At 37.3% G+C, this 11,361-nt stretch overlaps 1 protein-coding gene across 4 annotated transcripts; it reads left to right on the top strand.

Moving 5' to 3' along the window:
• The first annotated feature begins 823 nt into the window (after nucleotides 1-823).
• Nucleotides 824-9,572, top strand: LOC141544402 (KAT8 regulatory NSL complex subunit 2-like). Of its 4 annotated transcripts, none has more exons than XM_074270515.1 (4): nucleotides 824-918; nucleotides 1,726-1,984; nucleotides 8,513-8,691; nucleotides 9,351-9,572. In XM_074270515.1, exons 2-4 carry the CDS (start codon nucleotides 1,734-1,736, stop codon nucleotides 9,467-9,469), a joined length of 549 nt encoding a protein of 182 aa, XP_074126616.1. In that variant the 5' UTR covers nucleotides 824-918; nucleotides 1,726-1,733; the 3' UTR covers nucleotides 9,470-9,572. The 4 variants fall into 4 exon arrangements, with proteins under 4 accessions (XP_074126616.1, XP_074126618.1, XP_074126617.1 ...); XM_074270517.1 differs by lacking the exon at nucleotides 824-918 and adding an exon at nucleotides 1,150-1,275; XM_074270516.1 differs by lacking the exon at nucleotides 824-918 and adding an exon at nucleotides 1,358-1,491.
• The last annotated feature ends 1,789 nt before the right edge of the window (nucleotides 9,573-11,361 follow it).

Raw genomic sequence — 11,361 nt, forward strand, 5'->3', positions numbered from 1 at the left:
GTCAGCCTGAAAAAGCTGATTTCTCAGTTCTAATCATAAACTTCTTTTGGCAGTTTAACTTTTTGAATTCCCAAATTCATTTACAAAGGACGCGTCCCAACCAGAAGGAGGTTCACACAACTCCCTGCCCTGCACCGAATCTCATCGTTTTTTGGCTCTCTGACCGGGAATCGGGCCCAACCTCATCAACCAGGGAGATTATTAGTCAGCAATGAATTGAGGGATGGTCTGAATTTTATTATCATTGACCAGAGCAATGAACTGAGGAGTGGTCTCCAGAATTAAATGGTTGTTTTTAGATTGGGAGTTGTGAAAAGTCCCTGAGGCAGACTCCAAAACCAGAAGATCTAGGATTTACTCATTGTTAGAACAGAAGCCCCCCTAAAATCAGGGTACCACAAAATCATATTAAATCATCAGGAATTGCTGCTTACTCCCAGGTCTTCCGGGTTTTTAGGCAGGCTCACTGAGTCCTACTCGAGGCTGCTTATTTCTGAGTTCAAGCCAAGAAAACATTCAGACTTTTATTAAGGCTCAAGTGGCGCCAAGGTAGTTACAATCTACAGCTCCCCGTTGGGAAATTCCAAACGGAAGTCGTAACTGCAGCCCTGAACCTGGTTAAAAACGGCGCGGCCTCAGCAGGACTATTAAAAGCCCGCGAATCTTTGATCCTCCGGTCTCTCCCGCCACCCATAAACTCTCAACTGCAGAGAGACATCCGTTCCAGTTACTCCCCCCATCCCCCCCCCCGCTTATTTATTCCCGGCGCAACACCCTCCCAGTCTGATGGACGTGAGCATTCTGCCAATGGTGTGGCCGTATCCTCTTGCTAAGAATCCAATTGGTGTCTAGGGGGCGGGGTGAGCAAGCTAGAGGTAGGTGGGGATCCACAAGAGAGTTATCTGCAAGGCCGTTGAGGTAAGATGGCGACTCTGGCCAGTTTGCTCTTCTGGTGGCCGGGTGGCGTCTTTGTCTTTTCTCTTCGGCTCCACCGGGTTCTGGGCGATTGACTTCAAGTGGCGGTGGCCTTCGACGGGGCTTTAACTTTTTTTTTCCTCCCCTGCTTGTCCCCTTGCCCATGAAAAGGATTTTCTGGACGCCCCGAGCCCTGGGTCAAAATGGCGATCGCTGGAGTCTTCGTGGGCTGGCTGGACTCGGGGTTGGGGGAGGGTTGGGCTTGGTTGTGTGTGTGGAACAAAGCTTCGGGGAGGGAGTCCGACGGCGCGGTGAACTAAAAGGCCTCGCGCGGCCGGGAGAGGGCAAGCCAGGGCGGAGGTAGGGGGCATACCCTCGAGAGCTTCCTTGGCTTTTTCCTATGAAAGGAACGTGGGAAGAGTGAGGGCAGGGGAGCAGAGCCAAGCCGAGCCCTGGTTAAGTCTCTGCGGAGGCCTCCCCCTTTTCCCCCGAGAAAGGGAAGCCACGGCTATACCGAGCTCTCAGGGAATTCTTTGGAGACTCCTGGGCAGGAGGCCCTTAGTAGACCGACATAGAGTAGGTGAAACTTCCCTTTCCTTTTTTTTTTTTAAGGGAGAGAGACAGGGAGAGATTGAGGTAGAAACTCGGAGAGAGGGAAGGAGAGAAAGAGAAAGGGTGGTTCTTGGAATGTGAATGCGGACGCTTGCCCGGGTTGGGCGGCGAGTGGGGGCAGGGCTATGAAAGATCCCTGGCCTCCCCGACCTCTCAATGTAGAGTCTCTCTCCCCCCTTCCCACCTTTGCTTTCGAAGGTGTTGGTATGAACAGAATTCGGATCCACGTCCTGCCATCGAATCGGGGGCGCGTCAACCCAGTGCCCAGATCTCAGGAGCCCCAGTCTTGTTCCTTCACACACCGCCCATGCTCCCAGCCCCGTCTCGAAGGGCAAGAGTTTTGCATTAAACATATCCTTGAAGACAGGAATGCGCCTTTCAAGCAGTGCAGCTACATATCTACCAAGAATGGAAAGAGATGTCCTAACGCTGGCCCTAAGCCCGAGAAGAAAGATGGGTATGTGAGTTTTTTGTTTTTTTTCTTTTTCTTTTCTTGATTTTTTTTTTCTTTTTTTAAAATAAGGTTTCATTTTGGGATAGGATGGTGCTTTGAGGAAGGAGCCTTGTGGTTTTTTTCATTGTGGTACATTGGGTATAGAGAGACTGGGAGCTGAAGGTGGTGCATGCTGGCTATTGATTATGATGTTATTTTCTAAGTGACAGTGGAGCTGTTGAATATTTTATTAGGTAATGCAAAGTGTTCTGTAAAAGCAGAATGGACCGAGTACTCTTAAAAGTATCTCTTTTACTTTTAACATTAATAATGAACTTTGAACTAACATTCATCTTTCTACATTTCTTAATGTCAAGGTACCACTTATTTCTTAGCCTCAAAAAAACGATGTGAGGAAGTACTTTGAAAAACACTTTCCCAAAAAAATGTTATTGTAAATATATTAGTGAGCTTGTAACAGCTTATGGTAAAATTAAATTTTACTTATTTTTCTGTTCAGGTTTTGTAATTCCCTTGTTAGATTTTTATCCATCATACTAGGAAGTCGCATATAGGGGTGGCAAGCTGATTAAAAGAAACAATACCATATTATTGAGACAATTTTAGGTATTTTTCTTGAGATTGAACAATCCTCAGGTTGATAGTTACACAGTATCTTTTATGAAAGAGAAACCGAGTGCAATGAAATTAAATATTGCCCAAAATGTTTTCTATATACACCTGTATAGTACTTCATTTGTTAATGTTGCTAATGCTGATTATCTATTGAGACTATCTTTTCAGAAGTTAGGCTTGAGATACCTTAATTGTATATATTGATAATGTTCTTTATCTATATCAAGACACATGCCTTTTTTTCAGAAGTCCTAATTGATTTGCATGGATTCACCCATATAGTTCATTCTGTCTCTCTTTTGACTAGTTATTTATATTGACCTTTGCATAGAGCTTCACCATTTTCAGATGAAGTTAAGTGATCTTTATGAACATTAACCTTTTGATTTTGTTTTCCTTATTGCCTTTTTTTTTAGGGACTTGGCACTTTTTTTTCCCCCTGAGGCTGGGGTTAAGTGACTTGCCCAGGGTCACACAGCTTCTTTAAATATCTGAGGCCAGATTTGAACTGGGGTCCTCCTGAATTCAGGGCTGGTGCTCTATCCACTGCGCCACCTAGCTGCCCCCTTGGCACTTTTTTTAAAGCAATCCTTGAAAATTACTGGCCTCTCACCCATAACATAATTTCATTGAGATGATAACCTTTTTTTCTAATCAAAAGGCCCTATTTTGTCCTTTTTCAGAGATGCTTTTTACTTTTCCTTCCCTGCTTAGCATGGTGGGGTGGGGGCATTGTCTGAAGTTGTAATAAGAACAAGAAGCAAGTATGTTACAGGAATAATCAAAGCAAGAAATATTAAGGTGTTTTTTTTTTTTTTTTTAAATCAAGGAGTGGAAAAGGTTCAGAAGTATTGTGGCACAAAAATTACAACCACGAACTAATGTAAACTAATGTACAGTTTTGTGTAAACAACAAAGTGGATAAAAACAACATTGTAGGGCACTTAGTTGCATGGAAATAATGGTATAAATAAGGCTTTGAATGTCTCAGAAAAAGTTTCATGAATTTTAATGGATTTTATATGGAATTAACTAAAGTCACCTTGCAGTGATATTTTCAGTCAATCAGGAAGCATATTATTAAATGTCTATGTGGCAAGGACTGTGCTGAATATTGTGGATGCAAAGAAAGGCAAAATTAATTCCTCCTTTAGAAGTGTACATTTTAGTAGAGAAGATGACATCTAAATAATTAGGTATCTGGGAGGTATTTACTGTTCATAGTAGACAGAAAGTTATCTCAAAGGGAAGGTAGCAGTAGCTGAAGGATTTTGAGAAAACCTTTTAAAAAAAAAAAAAAAAGGACTTTTAAAGGAAGCCAAGGAAACTAAGAGGCTAAGGTGAGAGGGGCAGAGAATTCCAGGTATGGGAAATAGTGAATGCAAAGGCACAAAGATAGGAGATGGAGCATCACCTTGGAAATAAGTAGGTAGGTCTGGTCAGTGAAAGAACTTAGGAACAGAGGAAGGAGTCTGATTATATATGAGTTGATGCTTTATATGTCAAATAAAGAAGTTTATATTTGATTGTGGAGTTAAATAGGGATCCACTGGAGCTCATAGACCAGGCAAGGGGAAAATGATAATGGTCATATCAAATTTGTGCTTTAAAAAAAAAAAAGAAAATGTAGAATGGGAAGAGATTTGAGGTAAGGAGATTGTAATTAGGAGACTGCAGCACAAATTGGGACCATGTCTTTCATCGTGCATAGGACATGTAAGGGAATCTTGAAGGACTGAGGACCTTTATGATATTTTTGTCTTTTTTATTGATTACTGGCTAGTTGAACATGGTCTTGAATGTGACCTCAAAGCTTTTCCAATTTGAAAGACTTATTTTGGAAAAATCAGAATCAATGAAGTATTATTATTAGGAGTTATTACTAATAATATCTCTTGATTCTCATATTCTTTCATAGTGTAATTTAAGATAATTTCCTCTTTTTAGCATACTTCTATAATAGTTAATTAGAAATTGAGTATCTGCTGTGTGAGTAATGATATACTTTGGATAGGATATACTTATCTATAAAATGAAATGTAAAATCTGTAAAATGATCTTTTAATATAATTTTCAAGGAATCTATTAGTTGAATAAGGTTTTGTACCTTCTGTATTGTTATTCTCCTTTCCTTGCTTTTTATTTATATGTTCTTCCTTAAACTTAATTTTTTTCTTCCAGGAATTCCTATAAAATATATGGCAAATCTGATGACTTTTCTTGTAGATGGTAGTGAAATTATTAGTTTTTTCTTCTGGACTTACATCTTGAATAGCTTGGCTCTGTGGTATTTATCATTTGTCCAAAATTTTTCCTAATTACTGTGTTCCTAGACCTAGCTCTGCAGGTTTCTGAGTGGGGATGTTAGTCACAGTTGTACTCTCTTGGCCATCTTTGACTACATCCTGCTTCAGTAAGAGCAGGAAGGGCAAGAGGATATTTTAATGCTTAGATTAGGAGAATCCTGAACCCAGGGCCTCTGAGATTCCTGATACTCCAGAGAGGGCCTTTAAGCTCCAGAACACTAGAATCCAGTTTCTTAAATGTTTTTGACCTCATGTGGGGTCTTGTTAACTGGGGGTTGTGAAATTATGATTTGTTTGTGTATTGCTGTTAAGGTTTGTTTTTTGGTTGAAGCAATTGGAATTAGTGACTTGCCTAGGGTCACATAGCTAGCCAGTAAGTGTTAAATTCTGAGACAGGATTTGAACTCAAGTCTTCCTGACCCTAGGGCTGGTCTATTCACTGTTCCATCTAGCTGCTCTCATGATTTATTAGCAGTAAATGTTTGATTTGTATATCTATTTATATTTACTATAAATAATTTGTCTTATACAAGTTTCTCAAGCAAAAAGGGGTCCTGTGAGTAGAAAAAATTTAAGAAGATCTGCTTCAGAATATCAAAGATCATTGAGAATGATGGACAGAGGTAGCTACACCCAGAGAAGAAACACTGGGAAGTGAATGTAAATTGTTAGCACTAATATCTGTCTGCCCAGGTTACATGTACCTTCGGAATCTAATGCTTATTGTGCAACAAGAAAATGATATTCACACACATGTATTGTATCTAGGTTATATTGTAACACATGTAAAATGTATGGGATTGCCTGTCATCAGGGGGAGGGAATAGAGGGAGGGGGGGATAATTTGGAAAAATGAATACAAGGGATAATATTTTATATATATATATATATATATATATATATACACACATATATATATATATATTAAAAAAAAAAAAAGATCATTGAGAGGGGCAGCTAAGTGGTGTAATGGATAAAGCACCAGCTCTGAAGTAAAATCTGGCCTTAGATACTCAATATTTCCTAGCTGTGTGACCCTGGGTAAGTCACTTAACCCCAATTGCCTTAATCAAAAAAAAAAAAAAAATCAAAGAAAGACCTAACCCTAATAACTAGAGATCAATTGACAAACATTGAGGGTCAGCCTCAATAAGAGTTTAGCAAGGATCAAAACCTGGTGCTGGCACAAAGTCAGGAATTAAGAGTGCTGAATCAAAGAAGGCATTGACCAGCATGTAAATTATGCTAAAAGATCTACCAAAAAAAAAATCACTAATTGCATGGAAAGACAAAAAAAAGTTATGGATTTTCCACAAGGATATCTATACCTAGAAGAAATAAAGCAAGAGATTGGAAAAAAATTTCTGAAGTAAAACTCTCCCTTTCCCCAAGACAATAAGCAATTCAATATAGGTTAATATCTCCATATTCATCATGCTGCACATGGAAGTCTGATCAAAAGGGATAAAAAAAACTAGAAAGAAAAAGCAAGCAAGCAAACTATAGTAGTAACAACAAAGATGAAAATACTATGCTGAGATTCATTTTTCAGTCTTCATAGTTTTCTCTCTTCTCTAAATAGCTCATTCTATCACAAATCTATTAAAATTGCTTTGAAGCAGAACTAGATCATTGTACACAGCAACAAGGTTATGGGATGATCAATTCTGATGTGGCTCTTTTCAACAATTTTAAGTCTGTTCTAATGATCTTGTGATATTAACAACCATTTATGTCCAGAGAGAGAGGACTGTGGGAACTGAGGGTAGATTACAACATAGCATTTTCACGCTTTTTGTTGTGGTTTGCTTGAATTTTATTCTCTCTCTCTCTCTCTCTCTCTCTCTCTCTCTCTCTCTCTCTCTCTCTCTCTCTCTCTCTCTCTCTCTCTCTCTCTCTCTCTCTTTCTTTGTCTTAGGTGTGAGGTCAGAATTGTTTTGATTAGCATCTTTTTTTTTTTTTTTTCCCTTTTCCCTGAGGCTGGGGTTAAGTGACTTGCCCAGGGTCACACAGCTAGGAAGTATTAAGTGTCTGAGACCAGATTTTAACTCGGGTCCTCCTGAATTCAGGGCTGGTGCTCTATCCATTGCATCATCTAGCTGCCTCTTTGATTAGCATCTTTAATGATGATTATAGATAGCTTTGATTTCTAACATTCACTTTTTAAAAATATTGAGTTCCACATTCTCTCCCTCCTTTTCTTCCTATCTTGAGAAGGTACTTTAACATAAGTTATATATGTACAAGCCATTTCCATATTAGCCCTGTTGTGAAAGACCACCAAAAAAACCCCCCCAAAAAAACCACGAAAAAAAAAAGTGGAAAATAACATGCTTCAATCTGCATCCAGGCTGCATTAGTTCTTTCTCTGGATGTGGATAGCATTTTTCTTCATGAGTGCTTTAGAAATGTCTTGGATCATTTCATTGTACAACAATGCTGTAATTGTGTACAATGTTCTCCTGGTTCTGTTTGTGTCAATTTCTGAAAGTTCTCTTCTCCCTCCCTTCCCCCAGGCAATTGGGATTAAGTGACTTGCCCAGGGTCACACAGCTAAGGAAGTATTAAGTGTCTGAGACCAGATTTGAACTCAGGTCCTCCTGACTTTAGAGCTGGTGCTCTATCCATTGCATCATCTAGCTGCCACTAATTTATGAAAGTTTTTCTAAAATCATCTGGTTTGACATTTTTTTAATATCTTAGTAATATTCCATTACAATCACATGCCGTAAATTGTTCAACCATCCTCCATTGATGGGCATTTTCTCGGTGTCCAATTCCTGGTCACCACCAAAAAAGCTGCTATAAATACTTGAATGCAAATAAGTACCCACCCTTTGTTTTCTCTTTGTAATACAGACTTGGTAATGGTATAGTGAGATAGCCCTTTTGGGCATAGTTCCAAATTGTTCTATGTAATTTTTGGACTTGTTCATAATTTCACCAACAGTGCATTAGTGTCCCAGTTTTCCCACATCTCCTCTTTCCTAGACATTTATCAATGTCTTTTCTATCATATTAGCCAATCCATTAGGTATGAGGTGCTACCTCAGAGTTGTTTTAATTTGTATCTCTAATGGTGATTTAGACCATTTTTTAATGACTATGGATAGCTTTTCATATCCTTTGTCTACTTACTAATTAGGAAGTGACTTTTATCCTTATAAATTTGACTCCGTTTTCTATATATTTGAGAAATGAAATCTTTATCAGAGATACTTGCTGAAAAAAATGTTTTCCAGCTTTTTGCTTTTGTTCTAATCTTGGTTACATTGTTTTGTTTGTGCTAACCCTTTTTAATTTAACATAAAAATTATCCATAGTACTGTTTATTTCTTGTTTGGTCATAAATTCTTCCTTTCTTAATAGATCTGACATATCCTTGCCCTCCTAATTTGTTTATAGGATTACCCTTTATGTTTAAATCATGTACTTGTTTTGACTTTATCTTGGCACATTGTGTAGTTTCTGCTGTGCTGTTTCTTAGTTTTCCCATTAAGTTTTGTCAAATATTAAGTACTTTAAGGATTGTGATTTTCAAGGACTTAATTCTGAAACTTTTGGAAGCTATAAAGGTAACTTTTTCTCCTTTCTTGTTTTATCTCTTCAGTGTATCTTTCTGTGCAGAACATGCCCGTAGGAATGCCCTGGCACTTCATGCTCAGATGAAGAAAAACAATGCTGGACCCATGGGTGAAACACTTTTGTGCCAATTGAGTTCATATGCTAAGACCGAACTGGGTTCCCAGACTCCAGAGAGTAGTCGCAGTGAAGCCAGCCGAATTCTGGGTGAGGGTCTTCCTTCTAGTAGATTCGTTAAGAGTGGAAAAGGAGAGCTCATACTATTAGTTTAGTACCTTGCACATAGACTAGCAAGTATTTGGTAAGAATTCAAAAATTGCTCAAAGATTATTGATTCAAAGATTTTGAATTTAAAGAGACATCACTTGTGCTTAAACTAATTTTTCAAAATTTCTATTTCATTAAACTGATAAAGGAGTAGCTTTTTAATGCTTTACTGGTTTTGTTTAAAAAAACATTGTTTAGGAAGTTGGCTTTCCTGTGCTTTTCAGAAAGTGGTTGATACCCTTCCATGATAAGCTATTAAAGGCTTATTAAAATATCTTGAAGGTGTTAGTGGATATTTCATGATCTCATCTATCTTGGAGTAAAAATATAATGAAAATTATGAGACAGCTTAAGTGGTGCCATAGAGTGCTGGGCCTGGAGTTAGACTCATGTTTGTGATTTCAAATCTATGATTTGTGATGTATTTTTGGTGGCTTTCATTCACTCATTTCTAAAATAATTAAAGAGTATCAATTCTAAAAAGCTGCTTATTTTGTGAAATTGAGTTGTTAAAATCATTTAGACCTTTTGGTATTACAGTTGCAGTGGAATTATAGAGGGGTGAAGTTTTAATGACTATATTCCCTTTTTTGTCTCAGATGAAGACAGTTGGAGTGATGGGGATCAGGAGCCTGTGACTGTGGATCAGACCTGGAGAGGTGATCCTGATAGTGAAGCTGATAGTATAGACAGCGATCAAGAAGATCCCTTAAAGTAAGTTGCAACTCTTATTATTTTTGTATGTTTTCTGTAGTTAATGACAGTTTTCTAAACTATAAAGCAGGCCCTACCATGAGGCCTGTAAGGTTACTTTTGCTAATTATTTCATGCCTGAGGAATGAACATTTCTCTGTGGAAATCTTCCACTCAGATGCTTAACTAAAGCATTTAAAAAATAAAGTACAAAAGAAGGAAAACAAGAAAGGCCAGAAGGAGAAACAGAAAAGAATATCTTTGAAAGTTACATTTTGAGTTTATTATATACTTATTCCTACTTATTTTTGACTGTTATTAGGAGGTGGTGGATAACGTGGTTAGTCAATGGGTTGATCAGTTTCTTAAGTCTTTCAAAATGATTTGTCTTTATGATGCTATTGTATTTCCATTTCTTTGCTATTACAACAAATGCTTCTATAAATGGTAAGTTGCTCTTTTTTTTTTTTTTTTTTTTAAATAAACGGAGAACAATGTCAAAGGTTTATCAATATCTTGAGGGTGTTAGTGGAGATTTCATGATCTCATCTATCTTGGAATGAAACTATAACGAAAATTATGAGACAGCCTAAGTGGTGCAATAGAGAGAATGCTGGGCCTGGAGTTAGACTCATGTTTGTGATTTCAAATCTGGCTTCAGATGTTTTTCTCAGTTTTCTCATCTATAAAATAAGAAGAAAATGGAAATGGCAAACTGCTTCAGTATTTTTGTCAGGAAAACTCCAAATAAGATCATGAAGAGCTGGGCATAATTGGTATAGCAACAAATGGTATCATTACTTGCTTTATGGAATGGTAATCTGTAGAATACATTTGAAAAGTGCTTTTTTTGGGGGGGGGGGAATACTTAAACTTTTTTCAAAAACTAGAAAAGCTTAATATCCATTCATGGTAATCAGGACACATGTAAAATGCTTAGTAGATTCCCAAAAGACACCAAAAATGAAGTAAAATTAATGATTCCATTTTACACAAACTGTAAAATTAAAAAGTCAAAAAGGAGGTATGACATCTGTATAAACTGAAAAGTTGCAGAGGCTGTGCAGAAGCTGATCTAGGCTTCTAGCTGGCCTGTGGAATCATTGCTATTTAATCTATTAAATCATTAATATATTTTTTAAGCTTTATGTTTATATACTATATACAAAAATAATTAGAAATGTGCAAATCTTCAACATGAAAGATCTTTTTCAATTTTAAATAAAATGCCCACTGAATAAGACTTATAAAGTTTGCATAATTAATTTTAATGTCCATCTAATGCATTTCCCTGTAAAGTATTTGTATTATTTCTATATGCCAAATCTATTGTTGCATACCCCATAGAACCATCTTAATGTTGTTTATTTTTATTATTCTGATAACACAATCAAGTGTTGAAATCTTTCCATTCTGCTCTGACTATAGTTGTTACCTAGTTAGTTCTTTGTTATAAAACCATAAGAGGAATTTGAATTTGCTGTAACCCCTTGCCTTGATGATATATCCCTGGTTGCCTTTGAATCCTTGATTCAAATAGTTGTCATAATTTTGATTTGATTCCATTTTTGACTTTGACTTAGTTGTTAGTACTGTCTCTACTTTCTCTGTTGCTATCACTACTTCCCAATTCCCTCTGCTTCAGCCTCTTTGGCTGTCCCCACAGCTGCATTACTGCCACTGATAATACTTAGGTTAATTGGGATACATTGCATTTACTCTTACCAGCATTGTGGCATTTCTTTTCTAAAATCTTAATGGGATCTTTTAAAAAAAGAAATTCTTTGTTTTATTATTTTTATTTTCCCTAGTTACATGTGAAACATTTTTTTACATTTGTTTTTAAATGTTTGAGTCCAGATTCTCTCCTTTCCTCTCTTCAACTCTCATTCAGAAGACCCATGTAAAGTTGTACAG

The sequence above is a fragment of the Sminthopsis crassicaudata genome, chromosome 5, assembly GCF_048593235.1.
Source record: "Sminthopsis crassicaudata isolate SCR6 chromosome 5, ASM4859323v1, whole genome shotgun sequence".
NCBI lineage: Eukaryota > Metazoa > Chordata > Mammalia > Dasyuromorphia > Dasyuridae > Sminthopsis > Sminthopsis crassicaudata.

Coding starts and splice junctions, on each gene's coding strand:
- LOC141544402 (XM_074270513.1), top strand. CDS start 1,653: ATGAAAGATCCCTGGCCTCCCCGACCTCTCAATGTAGAGTCTCTCTCC. Junction 1,985..8,512: donor AAGCCCGAGAAGAAAGATGG/GTATGTGAGTTT, acceptor TTATCTCTTCAG/TGTATCTTTCTGTGCAGAAC. Junction 8,692..9,350: donor TGAAGCCAGCCGAATTCTGG/GTGAGGGTCTTC, acceptor TTTTTGTCTCAG/ATGAAGACAGTTGGAGTGAT.